Genomic DNA, 18,859 nt, shown 5'->3' with positions numbered 1-18,859 from the left:
TCTATTAGGCAGCTATCCCAGAATTCTAATGTTTTTATAATGGATTCTTTTACAGGGATCACGATCTGGATATTGTCTGCATAAAGGAAGTGTTTCAGGTTTAGTTTCGTTAGCAGTTGGCAGAGAGGGAGCAGGTAAACATTAAAGAGCGTGGGTGAAAGGGAGGAACCCTGCGGTACCCCTAGAGAGGATGGAAAGTAATGGGATTCTTTATTATGAATTTTGACCTTGTATCCTCTGTTGTCCAAGAAAGTTTTGAACCAGGTCAGTGCTGTGCCTTTCACTCCTATGTTTGCCAGTTGTTTTATAAGGAGGTGGTGGTTGACTGTATCGAAGGCAGCCGAAAGGTCGAGGAGGATTAATAGGTAAGCGTGACCTTTATCTATGCCGGAGAGGAGGAAGTCCGTGAGGGAGAGAAGTGTTTCGGTGTTTGATTCTTTGCGAAATCCATATTGATTCGGGGACAGAATATTGTGATCCTCGATGTAATTTGATAATTGAGTGTTTACTAATTTTTCCATAACTTTAGCTATAAACGGAAGGTTGGAGATGGGGCGGAAATTGTTAGGATCGCTCGCATTTAGGTTCGGTTTTTTTAGGAGTGGTTTGATTGAGGCCGTTTTAAGGTCATCTGGGTAGATACCCTGGGACAAGGAACAATTTATGATGTCGGCTAGAGTTTTCGATATAGTATCCGGGATTAGTAGAAGTAATTTGGACGGGATTTGATCAAACGGGTGTGATGACAGTTTCATTTTCTTCAGAACCAATTGTATCTCTGAAATGGTGATGGGTTCGAAGGCGTTTAGATGAATGTCTTTGTTTGGGAGAAGATATGTGCTATTGGATGTGCCCATGTTTGGTGACAGTTGTTTGAGGAGGTCAGAGATTTTTTTACTGAAATGAAGAGCCAGTTCATCTGCTTTTGTCTGGGATAATTCGGTTGGAATATCTGGAGTGATAGCTTTTGTGAGACTGGAGACGTAGGTGAAAAGAGCTTTAGAGTCGAAGATGAGGTGGTGGTTCTTGCTGGCATAGTAGTCTCTTTTGGTTTTCAATGGTTTTCAATTCAGGGAGCATGGCTCCCTGAATTGCCTATGATTAGCTAACCACCTCCGTTGCATGCGTTAGCATGCATTTGCACAGGAAAAACTGTGGGCCTTTAAGCGCGTCTGTTAGTGCTTTCTTTCTGCGCACAAAACCCTTAACACATCCCCGTATAGGGCTTTGCGCAGGAAAACACATGTGCAAACATGCATACATACGCACACAAACCCATGGCAGCTTCAGTGCACTTTATTATATCGGCCCCAATGTGACAAGATGGTGGTTAGAACCAGAGGGATTCTAAGGTGCATAGAAAAATGAATAACCAGCAAAAAAAATAAAATAAAGTCATAATGTCCATATACTGGTGGTTAGTGAGACCTTACTTAGGATACAGTTTTCAGTTCTGAAGGCCCAGAAAGAAAAAGAATAGAGCTAGACTAGAGGTGGTCCATAAAAAGGCAATCGAAAAATGTAATGGAATTCACAAAGACATGGGATAAACACAGAGGATCCTTAATGGCAAGAGAATTGTAATGAAGTACTAGGGTTACCTGCACAGAGTGGTAGTTCAAGCCAAATGACTACATTGTGCTTTTAAAAAGGCTTTAGGACAGGGGTGCTCAAATTAGTCCTTGTGCTCACCCCTCCGCCAGTCACGTTTTCAAAATATTTCTAATGAATATGCATGAGATTTATCTGCATGCATTATTTCCTACGTATGCAAATATTTCTCATACATATTCATTAGGGCTATCCTGAAAACCCAACTGGCTGGGGGGGCCCCTCAGGACCAGTTTGAGCACCCCTGCTTTAGAGTAACCTGCACAGAAAGTTACAACCATAAACAAAAGGCATGGGGTAACCTGTACAGAGTGACAGTTACAACCTTAAACATCTTATTGGGCAGAATGGATGGGCCATTTTGGTCTTTATCTGCTGTTATATACTATGTTACTATGTGCTGAGTAAGCCCAGCTGAAAGGCATGTTGTTCTCTATGGGAATTGTAAAAAGCAGGTTTGGGAGGAGCAAGACCCGTCCGCATCTGGGAGAAACATGTAACCATGGGTTAGTGCATGGCATGGTGGTCTTTATAAGTAATGGCATGCATTCCTCTTAAGAGCTGTGAGAGCAGGAGGAATGTGAGATATCCTGAGCTGGTCTGCCATTGTGCATGCTTGCTATATTGTTGATGTGAGAGTGGTAGCAGGAGTATAGTGGTTGAAGGCAGCCTCTCCTTTATAGAGGTATGAATGCTGGGGATGCAGGAAGGGTGGTGTAGGGAAGAAAATGATGAATAATAAAGATTGTATGGCTGTACAAGTTGCTTAACACTGGAATACGTGATCTTGGGTGCCAGCACTTCATGGTGCCTGGCATCTAGCTATAGATTAGCAGTTAGCTGGGGGATTCTAATATGTGGTTTTTCCAAGTGTTTCAAAGTTGTTGTTTTTCTCCATTGAATCCTACATTAGAATGTTGAATAAATGTATAATCGACTATGAAAATGAGGCAGTAGGGAGATTTAAATAGGCAGCATTTTCAGCTTCTTGCTCTTTGTTCACCCTGACATTACACATTACAAGCCATGCTTGCTTGGTTCAGTTTCCACACTTAATACAGATGTTGCTGACATCACATGAAGAGAGTTTGTATATCCAAGAAGGTATAATTTGGTTCATGCATATGCAAATGAAGTAGTTAATGCATTCTGTGACTATTAATAGGGTAAGTACAATTTATCCCATTAGGGCACTCAGATAAGCTCCCTTCTGAGAATGAATTGCAAAATCTTTTATTCATCAGATGACCCAAATGGCTATTTACCTTTGAATGGCTCCTAGTGGCAAAATAGAATACCTGGAATAGGGGGTGATTTTCAAAATATTTACTGGTTATAATCAGGTTTTAGCTGAATACATTTTCCCCATTTAATTTTGGCTCCTCTAACTAGTTAAATTTAGCTGTTAAATTCATAGACTGGAAAATTTAGCTAGCCAAAAAAGGAGCCAGCCAGTAGAGTTCCTGGGGTGGGTTTTTGATATTTAGCCAGTTATGATATTCAGTGCTAATCGGCAACAGCAGGCCTAAATCTGCCAAGTTACCACTCAGCTTCTCTCGCTCCCAGTGTCCTATAGCTCAAAAAACAATTGCCCTGAATCATAATCTGCTCCTCCCTTCCCATCTCCAAAGTTCTTGATCCCCCTACTCCCTCCCTCCCACAACCCCCTGTTACCTCAAGCCAAGCCAAGCCAGCAAGAGGATTCTCTCTTCTCGTCTGCTGGCTTAAGAGATGCAACTGTGTTCTTATCTAGTTTGTCTTTATAATTTGTTATTTTTAGAATATGATTATGGCTTTTTAATTGTTTGCAATGTTTTAAATTGGTTTTAATTGATTGTAATGTTTTAAGGATTTGTAAACCTCTATGATTAAATTGTTTTAGAACAATGGTTAAGTAAATTTAAAAAATCAATGTTGCTCTATGAATGATACTACTACACTAATTGGCTGGATGCCAAGTCCTCCTGTCAGCTCAGCTATGGGCATGGAACAGTGAGTGTTGGAACTTCTAAGGAGTATGGGTGAGGGCCAGGAGCAATATTTTTCAGATGGTGAAAGGAAGATCATAGGGGGATGTGGAAAAAACAAAAAAAAACAAGGTCTAAAGCAGGAGTAGTGAGGAATCATGACTGTAGGCTCCATGAAGAAAGACACTGAAGTGGCTTCCAATTGGATGCATGTTACAGTGGCATGCTGTACATGCTCAGTGAGGCTGAGTCAAAGTTCCAGAAACTTTGACATAAAAGTTCCATGGAATGATGTCACCCACTTCTGAGGACTGCCATCCTGCTTGTCTTTGGAAAAAAGGTGCAAAGCATCTATATGGACAGGTAGTGTAATATACCCTGCAAAGAAGCAGGGAGAACAAAACCAAATACAATAAAAACCAATCAAATAAAAAGCTTTAAAATCAAATGACCATGAAGGTGAGCTATGTTTCTAACTAGATATAGTAATTTGCTGACCTGAGTATGGAACAATACTTTGAACAGCTCTCTCTTTATGAAGTGATCCAGGTCAAGTATAGGGACAGAAGAATGACTAATCACTATCTGAAAGATGAACGCAATGCGCAAATGCCTTTTACCAAAATTTACAGTCCATTTAAAATCAGTTTACTGTTCTTTGTTGATTTTCCTCAGTAAAAAAAATGGTTTACAGAAAACAAGTTAATGTTCATTTATTCAGGGTTTGGTCCAGCAAGAACTTCATTAGCAGGATATTCCATTCAGGTAAACTTTCACTATTTGAAGTGTCTTTGTCTTAAGGGATGTTGCTATGTAGTCATTCTTCCACACTTTATTCCTCCAATTTTAGCTTTAAAAAGTATGAATTAACATTCTCTCTCCATGTTATATTCTCTCTCATCAGAAAAAGTCCAGGAAGAGATTGCAAAAGTGATAGGATCAGCACAGCCTCGTACTGAGCATCAGAAGCAAATGCCCTACACAGACGCTGTCATCCATGAAGTACAGAGAGTTGCTAATATCCTGCCAATGAGCTTGCCCCGTGAGACCACTGTCGATGTGAATTTTAAAGGCCACGTTATTCCAAAGGTAAGGTTTAAGGAGTATTTAAATTACCAGACATTGCTGATGAAGTGGACTTCTGTCCTCCAAAGCACATTCCTCAATAAATCAGTCTATAAAGGTGCCACCAACATTCTTGTTGTTTTTTCTCTGAATTTGTGTTAACAGAATAAACAAAATGGCCTCATGCAGTGCCCCTTGTGTGACCCAACATTTGATGCTCTGAGTTGTCTTTAAAAGTATTTTTGACAAAGTTCCTCATGAGAGGCTTCTAGGAAAAATAAAAAGTCATGGGATAGGAGGTGATGTCCTTTCGTGGATTACAAACTGGCTAAAAGACAGGAAACAGAGAGTAGGATTAAATGGACAATTTTCTCAATGGAAGGGTGTAGGCAGTGGAGTGCCTCAGGGATCTGTATTGGGACCCTTACTTTTCAATATATTTATAAATGATCTGGAAAGAAATATGACAAGTGAGGTAATCAAATTTGCAGATGATACAAAATTGTTCAGAGTAGTTAAATCACAAGCAGATTGTGATAAATTGCAGGAAGACCTTGTGAGGCTGGAAAATTGGGCATCAAAATGGCAAATTAAATTTAATGTGGACAAGTGCAAGGTGATGCTTATAGGGAAAAATAACCCATGCTATAATTACACAATGGTGGGTTCCATATTAGGTGCTACAACCTAAGAAAGAGATCTAGGCGTCATAGTGGATAACACATTGAAATCGTCAGTTCAGTGTGCTGCGGCAGTCAAAAAAACAAACAGAATGTTGGGAATTTTTAGAAAGGGAATGGTGAATAAAACGGAAAATGTCATAATGCCTCTGTATCGCTCCATGGTGAGACCGCACCTTGAATACTGTGTACAATTCTGGTTGCCGCATCTCAAAAAAGATATAGTTGCGATGGAGAAGGTACAGAGAAGGGCAACCAAAATGATAAAGGGGATGGAACAGCTCCCCTATGAGGAAAGGCTGAAGAGGTTAGGGCTGTTCAGCTTGGAGAAGAGACGGCTGAGGGGGGATATGAAAGAGGTCTTTAAGATCATGAGAGGTCTAGAATGGGTAGATGTGAATCGGTTTTTTACTCTTTCGGATAATAGAAAGACTAGGGAGCACACCATGAAGTTAGCATGTGGCACATTTAAAACTAATCGGAAAAAGTTCTCTCTCACTCAACGCACAATTAAACTCTGGGATTTGTTGCCAGAAGATGTGGTTAGTGCAGTTAGTATAGCTGGGTTTAAAAAAGGATTGGATAAGTTCTTGGAGGAGAAATCCATTACCTGCTATTAATTAAGTTGACTTAGATAATAACCACCACTGTTACTAGCAACGGTAACATGGAATAGACTTAGTTTTTGGGTACTTGCCAGGTTCTTATGGCCTGGATTGGCCACTGATGGAAACAGGATGCTGGGCTTCATGGACCCTTGGTCTGACCCAGTATGGCATGTTCTTATGTTCTTATGACCTTAGAATAAAGTGGGATAGTAGCCTTTTATATTGATTCAAGCAAATATAATTTGGGTAGCTAAGCAGAAAAAGCTCAGAGCAAGCTTATTTAGCACAAATGCCTGTAATGTCCTATTTGTCCCTTTTACAAAAAAAGGGTACCATACAAAAACAAAGACACTTGAATCTTGACAGTGTGAATTTTAACAAAACACCACATTTATTTAATTATATTTTCCCTGCTGTTGGGTACATAGAATAGGCATACCCCTTATTTTATTAACCCTGAAATAATTTTTTTTGGAGGGGGAAGGGGAAATGGAGGAAAAGATTTCAGCTTTTTCTGTTCATATGATAGCTGCATCAAATCTACATGGTGATTTTTGCACAAGAGAAGTAAGTGAAAAGAAACAGAAAGGGACCCATCTTATTGGTGACACAGAGGTGCAGGAAAGACTTGTCAATTTCTATACAATGCTTTTTGGCATTCTTATATACCAGAAAACACTGAACAATTGTAGCTTCCATTTGCGGTAATGTCCTCATGTCATCAGTGGAGCAAGGATTTGCTCTGAGAGAAAGAGATTTTCCATGTTGGGAATTTAGCAGAGGGCAGGACTGCTGGTGATCAGCTCTGTCAAGCCCAAAAAGTATTTGTGGTGAAGCTAGCCTACATCTTAACGGAAACAGCCAGAAACCAGTAACCCTGCTGTTACTGAGTTCATGTATCCTTGGGAGATTTCAAAGAAAGAGAAAAAGAAAGAAAGAAAAATAAGATTTGATTCCTGATTCCAGAGAGATTCCTGTACCTTGAAGGTAAAAAAAAAGAAGGAACAGAGTAAATAGTAGAAGCAATTAAACAGGAATGCAGTAATTGTTTTTACCTGTTCTAATTAGAGGGAAGTAGGATTTTGTTTTGATGTGTACAGTAACTACAGTTCCCCTGAAATTAAAGACAGGGATTTCCTGATTATTATTTACTTTCTTTAGCTATAAAAAAAACAGTTTCACCAAGCTGCCGGATACATGCAGCAGAAACGCTTTTAGCTTGGCGGAAGATAACGCAGTGTTGCGTGTCCTGGCTATGGCAGGCCCACGACCGGGCCTACTCACCTTCAAGCGCCCAGCTCCCAGACCTGGCCCATCCTCATTAGCAGCGGTGGGCAGCCGCCTGTGCTCCCACACCCCTGCTGCCTCCTCGGGCACTCCCAGTCCCTCTACAGGCCTCTCTGTCTCCCGATGGATCTCCCCACGTGTGCCGTGGGGAGACGCCACGATTCAGTGTCCTGCCTCTTCCTAGGCGTGCGCACACCTTGTTGGCCTTTAAAGAGGCTGCGGTGGGAAACTAACCCATGGCCCAGGATGATGACATCATCAGGCCCTGCTACTTAAGGCAGGGGCCACTACTCATTCCTTGCCTTGACAACAGGTCTCCAGTCGTGTAATTCATTGCTCTTCCTTGTTCCTGACTTCGTTCCTGGTTCCTACCTAACTTTGCCTTGGACTGACTACTGGCTTTGACCCTTGCTTCGTTGGACCACGCTAAGGACTGATTACTGGCCTTGACTCTTGCTCCGTTGTACCTTGTCTAGCTCTGCCACCTGCCCCGACCCCAGCCTGTTCCTGACCTCGTTTCTGGTATCTCCTTGGACTTGGCCTTGTCAGGCTTCGGCCTTCTGCTGCCTGGGCGTCACCTACTCTTGCTTATAGCCCGTCTTTGCCGCCCGGACCTCTGGATCCCTACCTCATCCAGACCTGCCTCGGTTCCTCCGATACCTCTGCTGGTCCCTGGCTACCTGCTACAACATCCACTGGGCATCATCTGATGGAGGCCTGCCTAAGACTAGCTGGCCCTGGCACCCAAGGGCTCAACCTACGGGGAACAAGGGCTAGTATTGGCGAAGCTCCAGTCGGCCACCATCCCCTGGTCTGCTCCACCTCCCGACAGTGGGGACCCATGGGGCTTGCCCTATGGGTAGCATCAATTCACCTCGGGCCAAGGGTCCACCACCAGTGCAACACTCGGAGCCAGGGAGGTAGTCTTTTTTTTTTTTTTATTTGGTATAGTTAAGTAGGATCAGACACCAGCGACCTCAGGATTCATCACCTGGAGGAGACAATTGCTGTGCAAGAGACCATCCATTGGAGATTGCATCACAATGGATTGAGCTTGGATCCCAGATAAGTGTGTGCATACATCTACAAAAGGAAATCACACCAAGGTCTGGCCAGACTAGCAAGTTAGCAAAATCTAATTGAGCTCAATATGAAAGTAACACAAAGGACAGACAACTCTGAAAGTGGACAGTAAAAATAAAAAAGGGAAAAAAGATACTTACCATAAGAGGGACTCATAGTTTTTAGAAAAGCCTGGAAAAAGAGAAAAAGTACCCCTAAAGACTTAATTTCTTATGATACAGATCTGAGGGTTAAACAAAGTAAAGTGAAGACCAACACACAAAAGAATAAAAGACCTAACTTGGAGTTGAATCCAGCAGAAGGTTCTTGGAAATAAGAGAATAGAATTATTAATATTGTTTTTGCACTGCTACCAGAAAAGAAAAATATGGAAACAATTTCTAATTCTTGTTTACATGTCTATGGTTGAAAAATGTGGTGTTGTTTTTTTGCAATTATTATTCCAAAGGTACACTTTTGAACTTGAATACTTGTATTGTTTACTACAAGATTGCTTCTAATCATTTTCTTTTTGGTAAAAATAAACTTGTTTATCAGCAATTGTTTATTTCCAAGGTACTGCTGGTAACATCCTCCCTCAGGAGGGTTACCTTAAATTTCTCCCTGCTTCCCCTCCCTGCCCCTGGGAGACTTTGCTGGGTGGGTTCTGAACCCCATTCCTGTGCAGGAGACCCAGTAGGAAGAAGGCATCGGAACAGCCAACCCTGTAAATTTCCATCTAGAAGCTTTGCAACACAGCAACTTTTAGCATCCCCGTCAGCCTCTGCCACTACAGTGGGAGAAGGTCTCTGCCACAGAGGAATGCTATTTAGATTACTTCCACCATCTTCCCCTTTCCTTCCATTTCTCCTGCATTCACTGTTAAGATTCTTTTACCAACCTCCTCTTACAGGCCAGGCCAACCTTCTCAGTGCTGGCACAAAATCACAGCTATTCTCATAAGTTTATAAGAGAAAACTTCCAGCAATGGAAGATCCAAGAAGATTAGGAGAAAGTTAAGAGGTAATATAGCCCCCATCCCAATCAGCTCTTTGACATGAGGACACACAGGTAGGATCTTGGACCACACAAGGCCAAATGACCTCCCTGTATTCCCACTAGGGGTGTGCAGGGATAAAACATTTGTTTTGCTTTTCGGTTTGTTTTCGGGAGGTTTATTCGCCAAGAATTTTGTTTCATGGAATGTTTCATTTGTTTAAAAAAGTCAAATCAAACATTTTTTAAAAACCCAACAAACAAAAAATTTAAAAAAAACAGGTCCTCCTGACCACACCTGAAAAAATGCTGGGGCCAGGATCCCCCCGGCCCCCACTTAACTGGTCCAGTGGGGATCCGCTAGTGAGGTCTAAGCCAAAGTCGTGATAGGTCACTGTGACCTCAACATCGGCCTTAGCCTATGCAAAGCCAAAGCTTTGGGCTAGGCCAGATGCTGCGGCCCACCCTGGAGGCCAGGTCCCAGAGCCAAGGCCTCAAAGCTCCGATCGCATCCTCTTCTTTCTTCTTAAATGGACACCGTTCGCTGGTGACTCACTGGACTTAATTAACTCCAGCACTTCCTCAACGGAGGGCACCATTTTGCTGTATGGCATAGTATGGCAGCGTGTTACCATATTCAAGTGGGAGACATGGATTTTCATGTCCTCAGGGGATTCCAAGGGAGAAAATACTTATTAGGAGAGCTAGGACAATATCCTGGATTGGTGCATCTCAATTTTGTCCTCAGAGCATACTGAGCTAGTCAAGTTTACAGGATATCCACAATGAATATCCATGAGATAGATCTGTACACATTGTAAAGATCCTGAAAACTTGATTAATTAGGTGTACCTTGAGGAGAGGGTTAAGAAGCAGTGTCCTAGAATCCTACTTCAGTACTCAAGCGAGTTGAAAGGATAAATCTTGTGTGGATCTTGGTGTTTGCTACATTTTCCTGTGGTTTTGGACTGCTAAACTTTGCATCCTGCTTTATCTTTTTGTACTTCGAAACTAATTGATTTTTCTTTCGTAAACTTTACCTTTGTTTTGGAATAAAACACTTGGCATATAGCCTGCTCTTTTAGAGGGATTGAGTGTGATCCCCATGGGTCTTACAAGTTAGCCTGTCCCTCACAGAAGGATCTGGATTTCAGAGCTGCCCTGAGGTGGAGAGTGCTCCAGAGGCTTTGAAGGGGGCCCCTTGTAAAGTGGGATTACACAGGAAATTTTTAAGCTTCCAAAATCCGTGCACTCTTTTTACCTACAGACCTTGCACTAACTTTCAAACTTGTGGACCTTTGCACCGGCTTTTTGTTTAGGTAGAGATTCTGCAGAAAATAAATAAATTGTAGGCTTAAAAATACAATCTACTTGCATTATTTTTAATCCTGCCCCAAACACACCTTCCCTAAATATGGCTAAAAGTATGCATGTCTGAGGGAAAGCAGTTTTCAACCAGTAATTTTATGCATGTAAAATGGTTATTTAAATCAAATAAACCTACAAAATTACAGTGGTGAAAAATAAAATATTAAATATGTGAACCACTGAATATAATCAGTGACAAACAGGTATTGTCTCTTCAGCTATCAAGACGGAATGTATTTGCTAACTCCTGTTGAAAAATGTTACTTTTTTAACCAACACTACAGCATTTCAAATCTGCTCAATCGGATATAATCATGGGACTCTTTTTTTGCATATAAAAACAAAGTTCATTATAGAAGAAAGAGCACTTATCATGAAATTTGTAGACTGTAAAAACTTATGCCAGCCTCAATATTCCAGGTTTCTATTTGTAAAGAAGACAGCTGAATGCCCATTCCAGGTTTCTTTTTGTAAAGACAACGACCTGAATGCCCGATACGTTATGTGTTTCATTTCTTCTTCATGTTTTTAGCATGTTACAAAGAAAGCTCCTGCTCTTAATGGCTTAGCATGATAAACCTTTCACTGTGCTCATAAACCTCTGCCTATCATTTACACATGTAAATGACGCTGGAACATGTCCTCTGTCTGCTAAGTGGTGTTGCTTAATGCTCCTTCCCAGTTCCTTTCACTCTTTGCTCTCTTGCTTCTCCTTTTCCCCATTTTCTGTCTCATCTCTGCTTTTCTCTTTGTTCATTTTCCTCTTCTTCCTTTGGTTTCTTCTTTTTCTTTTCTCCTTTTGATCAATGCTTTTTTTTGCCCTTGTTTCTCCTTCCTTCCCCCTTTCTTCTCACCATCTTCCAGTGCCATATTGGTAATATGGAACCACTACGGTTCCATGTAAAGCTCCACTCTCTGTTGAGCAGTTCTTTGTTTTATGTAAACCGGAGTGATTTGTAGTCCCTACAAGAACTTCGGTATATAAAAATTAAAAATAAATAAATAAATAAATAAATCTCCTCCTTTTGTTCCCTCTCTTCATCTATGCGCTCTTCTTTCCTTTCATATCCCCTTTTTTCTTTTGACCTCTCTCTCCCTGCCTTTTTTTTCCGCATTGTCTGTGGCTCCACAGTAAAAGTACCTTGGTAATATGGCACTGGAAGAGTGAAAGTGGCTGTAAGGAAGGACAGACAGAAAGCAATTAAGTCTCCAGGGCTGCTAAATCCACCACCTCCTGCTTCCTTTAGATTACGGCATCCCTACTGCAAGCGAAGAGGTTGCAAGAGAAGGCAGAAACAGTAGCCAGTAGGATTTTCTGCTTCTCTCCCACAGCGCCCATGCTCTCTCAGCAGCACCACCATGGCTGATTTATTTACATACTGATGGATCTCCAAAATATAGCACATCCCCTTGATAAAAGTTGTACGAAACATTATCATGTTTGAAAAGCTGACTTTTCTCTGTATTTCCTCCTCCCTAGCAGTCAGATCAATGGCAATGAAAGTAGGTTGGCAGCAAAGGGACAGAGCAAGCATCCACTCCCAATTTCTGCAGCTGCTCCTCTTCCCTGTTCTATGTTTCTTGATTATAAAATAACTGTTTATCTTGGGAGGAAAGCAGCCCTAGGAACAGGGAACATTCACTTGATGTATTCCCACTCTGCTCGCCTACCACTACATTGCCCAAGAAAGTGAATGGAACCTGGGAATGGGGAGATGAGGAGGAATCTGAGAAGTAAAAGAGATGGAGAAGAACCTAAAGAAAGCAGAGTTGCTTTCCTGTAACAGGTTTTCTCCAAGGACAGCACGATGTTAGTCCTCACACATGGGCGACATCATCAGATGAAGCCCAATGTGGAAAACTTATGGCAAAGTTTCTCGAATCTATGACTAGGCACAATGAGCATGCTCAGCATACCCTATACCACGGGTCCATGTGGTGTCCTCCTCTTCAGACTTGTAACATAGAATTACGATTAAAATAAAAATAGGAGAAACTCAACCCCACGGGGTGGCGAGTGGGTTTCGTGAGGACCAACATCTTGCTGTCTGGAGAACACTCTGCTTTCTCCAAGGACAAGCAGGATGGCAGTCCTCACACATGGATAAATCCCTAGCTACAGGCTGCTCCCCAACACAAAAGGGGGACCAACAGACATATAACCAGGTGTTGTTGGTAACAGAGGTGTTGTTGGTAACAGAGGGAGAGAAAGCCTGAACCCAAACAATAGGCCCTAGTTTGGGTTCTACACCTCGAATAGGTTTCTGAGGACAGACTGGCTGAACCCACTGTCTGAACCCAGTCGTGTTGGCCATCCCTATCCAGACAGTAATGGGATATGAATGTGTGGAGAGAACTAAACATCACAGCTTTGCAGATCTCCTCCATGGGAACTGCTCACAAATGGACCACTGACGCTGCCATGGCTCTGACAGAATGAGTCTTGGCATGACCCTCAAGATGCAGTCCCGCCTGGATATAACAGAAGGAGATGTAATCTGCTAGCCAATTGGATAGTGTCTTTTTGGCAACAACAATGCCCAACCTATTTTTATCAAAAGAAACAAAAAGTTGGGTGGATTGTCATGGGGCTTCTGATCATGCCAGCATGAAGGCTAAGGCTTGTTTGCCCTCCAAAGTGTGCCGTGCTCATTCGTCTTGGTGCAAAAGGGACCTGGGAAAGAATATTGTCAGGACTATTGACTGGTTAAGATGGAAATCCATCATCACCTTAGACAGGAACTTAGGGTGTGTACACAAGGCTACTCTGTCATGACAGAATTTAGTATAAGGTGGATAAGTAACTAAGGCCTGGAGCTAGCTGACCCTGTGCACTGAAGTGACCTGCCACAAAAAATATGACTTTACAGGTCAGGTACTTTAGATCACAGGTGCGCAGCAGTTCAAAAGGAGCTTTCATCAGCTGAGCTAAGACCATGTAGAGGTCCCAAGACACAGCGGGAAGTCTTAGGGGAGGCTTCAATTGAAGCAGGCCCTGCATGAAATATACAACTATAGGCTGTACAGAGACGGGTGTACCATCTGCATCATGATGGTAAGAGCCAATCGCCCTAAGATGGACCCTAACGGAGGCGGTCTTCAAGCCAGCCTCCAATAGGTGTAGAAGGTAATCAAGCAGTTTTTGTATTGGGCAGGAGAAAGGATCTAGGGCCTTCTGCTCATACCACAGGGAAACCTCCTCCACTCAGTCCATAGGACCTTCTAGTGGATGGCTTTCTAAAAGCCACCAGGACCCAAGATACATCTTCCAAAGGATCGAGCGGCTATAGAACTTACCTCTCAGTGAGCAATAGGGCCTGAAGTTTGGGATGCTGCAGCCTGCCTTGATCCTGCATGATAAGATCTGGGGAAGTCCCCAGACTGATCAGTCTTCGGATAGACAACTTCTGAAGGAGTGGAAACCAGACCTGTCTCAGTCAATGAGGGGCTATGAGCATCATAGTCCCTCTGTCCTCCCGAAGCTTCAAGAGAGTCTTCATCACTAACGGAATTGGAGGATAAGCATACAGAAGCCCTGTGCCCCAGTGGCAAGCGAGGGCATCTGAGACTAGTTTGCCGTCTGTCCTGTGCAAGGAGCAGAACTGAGGTGCCTTCCTGTTGCAGGTGGACGAGAACAGATTTACGTACGGGCTAAGGCAGAATATCCGATTCTGTATCTCCTGGTCCAAGGACCACTTGTGGGGTCTGAAGCCTTGACTCAGCCTGTCTACTACCACTCTCTGTCCCAGCCAGGTACATGGCCCTGAGCACCATCCCATGGGACAGGGCCCATGACCAGATCTGGACCACTTCCTGACACAGGAGGTATGATCCCGTGCTCCCTGCTTGTTGACATACCAAATTGCTACTTGGTTGTCAGTCTGCATCAGGACAATTTTGTTAGACAGCCGATCTCTGAAAGCCCATAGTGTGTACATGATCACCCAGAGCTCCAGGAAGTTGATTTGTCATGAATGTTTCTGAGTGGACCATAAATCCTGAGTGCCGAGCCCATCCACATGAGCTCCCACCCAGACTAGATGCATCCATGATTAACACAATTTGAGACTAAAGACTCAGAAAGGAGATAATCTGTTCCAGATTGGAAAGTACCGTCACTAGGCCAAGGAGATCCGAAGGGACAGGGTGATTTGAATGTGATCTTGAAGGCTCTGTGTGACTTGCCACCACTGAGACCTCAGGTCCATTGGGCTCTGCGCACATGTAATTGTGCCAAGGGAGTAACATGGACGGTTGTGGCCATATGGCCCAACAACCTCAACATGTGCCAAGCTGATACCTGCTGGCTCTGTTGAACCTCCACCGCAATGGCCGCTACTGTGACAGCCCTCTGGCATGGTAGAAAGGTCTTGGCCTGAGCCATGTCTAGCAGGGCTCCAATGAAATCTAACTGAGGTGTCAGACTGAGATGGGACTCTGGGTAGTTGAGAACGAACCCTAGTGACTTCAACACCTGAATGATCAAGCTGACTGTCCCTGCCTGAGACATGCTCTTGACCAGCAAAACATTCAGATAGGGAATAACATGCACTCCCAGCCTGCGGAGGTGCACCACCATCACAGTCAGGCATTTTGTGAATTCCCAGTACTGGAAGTGCTGTTCCCCCACTACAAACCAGAGATACTTCCTATTACCATGGAAGATCTCGATGTGGGTGTATGCGTCCTGTAGGTCGAGAGAGCATAGCTAATCCCCTTGTTGCAAAAGGGGAATCAAGGTGCCCAGGGAAACCATCTTGAACTTTTCTTTCTTTAGAAATTTTGTTCAAGGCCCTCAGGTCAAGGATGGTATGAAGTACTCGTGTTCTCTTTGGAATCAAGAAGTTCCTGGAGTAAAATCCCTGCCCTCTTTGCCATGGTGGAACAGGCTTGACTGCTCTAGCAGTTAAAAGGGAGGCAAGCTCCACTAGTAGTACTTCCTGATGCACTATCGGCCCCCAATTTGGTGGGACACCCAATAGATTTAATTGGTACCACTGACAGACGATGGACAGAACTCACTGGTCCGAGGTTACACTGGGCCATTGGTTCACGAAGAATCGCAGCCTGCCACTGATCAGAGGGTCCATTGCCCCAGATATGGGTGACTGGCTGATACTCCCTGCAGTCCAGTCAAAACCCCGTCCCCGAGTTTGACTGAGGAGCCAGTTGGGGCTTTGGAGTCCTCTGCTGCCTGGGATGGCTGCAAGAGCTCTGATGTTTGGGATGGGATTGAGTAGGTGGAAGATAGTACTTTCTTTGGTGAAAGGAGGACTTCCTTAGCCCCTGCCTCGATGGCATCCTGGAAGAGGATGGGTCCTGGGCACTGGCAAAGAATTGTTGGAAGGTCTCATGATGGTCTTGAAGTTGGGCCTCAGCGTCCCTCACCCTATCTCCAAATATATTCTCTTCTGTACATGGCACATCAGCGAGTTGTTCCTGTACCTCCAGTTGGAGATCCGAGATCCACAGTCATGCCATTCTGCGGGCACTGATTCGCACTGCAGAGACTCTTGATGCCATCTCGAAAACCATCGTAGGCTACACAGACCTCATGTTTTCCGCACTCCAAACCCTTGCACACCAGTGACATGAGGGTGTCTTACTGCTGTTGAGGCAGCTGCTCATCCACCTCATGCACCTACTTCTAGATTTTCTGCAAATATTGGCTCTTGTAGAGCTGAAAGGCAGTGATGCAGGCAATAAGCATGGTACCTTGGACACCTTCCTACCAAGAACATCGGCGCCGAGGAGTGGGTCCGAGAGTGCTTGGCCCTCTTGAGGGCAGATTTGACCACCACTGACTGGTGGGGCAGCTGACACTTATTGAATCTGACCGCCTTCTGGATGAGGTAAACCCCATCTGCCTTCTTACTGACAGGAGACACTGTGAGTAAGTGTTCCCAAATCCTCAGCAGCAACTCTTAAAGGATCTTGTGTATCGGGACCACCACAATCTCCTTAGGAGCCTCCACAAATTGAAGGATCTCAAACATCTTGTGTCATGCATTCTCCTCCATCAACAGCTGGAAATGGGATGGCCTCCACCATCAACCTTACAAAACCTGCAAAGATTAAGTCCTCAAATGGAGACGTCCTTTGCTTCTCTGGAGAAGAAGGGCCTGACAGGACAGCATCAGAGTCCTCAGAAGAAGACTCCATCTGATCATCCCCAAAGGGTCATAGGGACCCTCATCCTCAATGTATGTCACAGGGGGTTGGGGGCTTGGTGCTCGGAAATCGAACAGAGGTGCAGGCATCGATGGAACTAGACAAGGGGGCTATAGGCCTCAGCGATTCTGCCGGCCTCAGTGGAGCTTCTTCCTCCTCAGAACCAGCAACAACCACCATAACAGCAGGAGGTGGCCCCAGTGCTATGCTGGGTCAGTAAGGCATCGATGAGCATATTGAGTTTCTCCAGAAGTGGTACAAGAATGGGCAGTACCGGCTCCGGTTCCATCAGTGCCATAGGACTGTGGCCCTGCAGCACCCACTCCACCACCAGCTGGATTCTACACTCCAGCTCCTCCTCCTCAAACGTTGCCGATGACAAGGCCAACTGGGAAAAAGGAGGGGTGGCCAGATCTTCCTTGGACCCTCTATGGGGATCGGTGATTGGCACCAGGCCCGGTGGAGACTGTTGAGAACCCCGGGCATCGATGGAGTACTGGCACTCCTCACCACGGGGTCGCTTCAGGGGCATCGCATCACAAGCTGGTGCATCCCCATGCATCAACGGGGACCAGTGCCAATGTTTCTTGGTCTTCCACAATGCTCAGCCCGGACTTTCCCTGGTGTAGAGGTTGAAGACAATGAACCTAGCATCCTCGATCCAGAGGAGATTGACAATGGTCAGTCTCCAGTGCACCTATCCACCAGTGACCTCAGTGGAACAGATGTCCCCCGCGGATGTCGATGGCGAGGTGTGGATCTGAAGTCCTTAGATGCCAATGCTGCCAACGCTGATATCGCTAGGTTGGACTTCTTTAACCTGAAGAGATGCTCCATCTTGTCAAGTTGAAGCCAACATCCCTTCGGGGGTCATCTGACTGCACAAGTGGCAACCCCGGAAGTCATGCAATGCCCCCAGGCAGAGAAAGCAGACGTCATGCAGATCAGCGATTGACATGGTCCGTGGGCACTGGAGGCATTGGCAAAAACTGGACGTGGCCATGACAGAGCAAAACAAAAGGGTTGAAGGAAGGTGGCAGAGGGTGTCAATGACCAGCAGTCACCGGGGCACTGCCACCATGATGGAATCGACCGCAAAAGGAAACTTACCCAAGGATGTCAAACTCTGACTGGGGAACCTGTGACAGAACAGAGAGAAAAAAAAAACGCAAAAATGCAAAAAAGAAATTTTCCACTAGACCTAAAAGACAAAATTTTTAAGAGCTCAATCAACCACAAGGCTCACAGCTCCATGGAAAAGAAGAGGCTGAAGAAGGACTCCACATGGACACGTGGATATAGGGCATGCTGAGCATGCTCAGTGTGCCATCAAAGTTTATTGAAACATAAAACAGTGAATAACATAATGTTTCTGTATTGCTCTATGGTGAGGCTGCACCTTGTGTTCAATTCTGGTTGCCACATCTAAAAAAAGATATAGATGCACTGGAGAAGGTACAGGGAAGGGCAACCAAAATGATAAAGGGGATGAAACGAAACAGCTCCTCTATGACAAAAGGCTAAAGTGGTTAAGTTTGTTCAGCTTGGAGAAGAGATGGCTGGGGGGGGGGGGTGGTGTATGATGGAGATTTATAAAATCATGAGAAGTCTAGAACAGGTAAATGTGAATTGATTGTTTACTCTTTCAGATAATAGAAGGACTAGGGGCATTCCATGAATTTAGCAAGTAGCAAATTTAAAACAAATCATAGAAAATTCTTTTTCACACAATGCAAAATTAAGTTCTGGAATTCATTGCCAGAGGATGAGGTTAAGGTAGCTAGCTTAGCTGGGTTAAAAAATGGTTTGGATAGGGCAAGTTGTTGGAGTCTGTTTAGTTGTAAGATTGTGTCATCCTTTCGGGAGGGAGAGGGTGTACAGATCAACCACCCTCCTCTCATCCCATGCAGTGTATCATGTTATTTTTTGTGAAAATCAATAAAAAAAACGTGAAACATAAAAAAAAATGGTTTGAACAAGCTCCTGAAGGAGAAGTACATAAACTGCTATTAGTCAAGCTGACTTAGGGAATAGCCACTGCTTA

At 44.1% G+C, this 18,859-nt stretch overlaps 1 protein-coding gene across 1 annotated transcript in view; it reads left to right on the top strand.

Moving 5' to 3' along the window:
* The window catches only part of LOC115088120 (cytochrome P450 2K4-like), a 97,663-nt gene that overhangs the window by 51,878 nt on the left and 26,926 nt on the right, over positions 1-18,859 (top strand). The window contains exon 7 of the mRNA XM_029596093.1: positions 4,483-4,667. Within this exon, the coding sequence (XP_029451953.1) occupies positions 4,483-4,667 (185 nt within the window). The remainder of the gene's footprint in view (positions 1-4,482; positions 4,668-18,859) is intronic.

Source organism: Rhinatrema bivittatum, chromosome 3 (genome assembly GCF_901001135.1).
Source record: "Rhinatrema bivittatum chromosome 3, aRhiBiv1.1, whole genome shotgun sequence".
NCBI classification, from domain to species: domain Eukaryota; kingdom Metazoa; phylum Chordata; class Amphibia; order Gymnophiona; family Rhinatrematidae; genus Rhinatrema; species Rhinatrema bivittatum.
The sequence above is the reverse complement of the archived record's forward strand: the minus strand, read 5'-3'. Positions and strand labels throughout refer to the sequence as shown.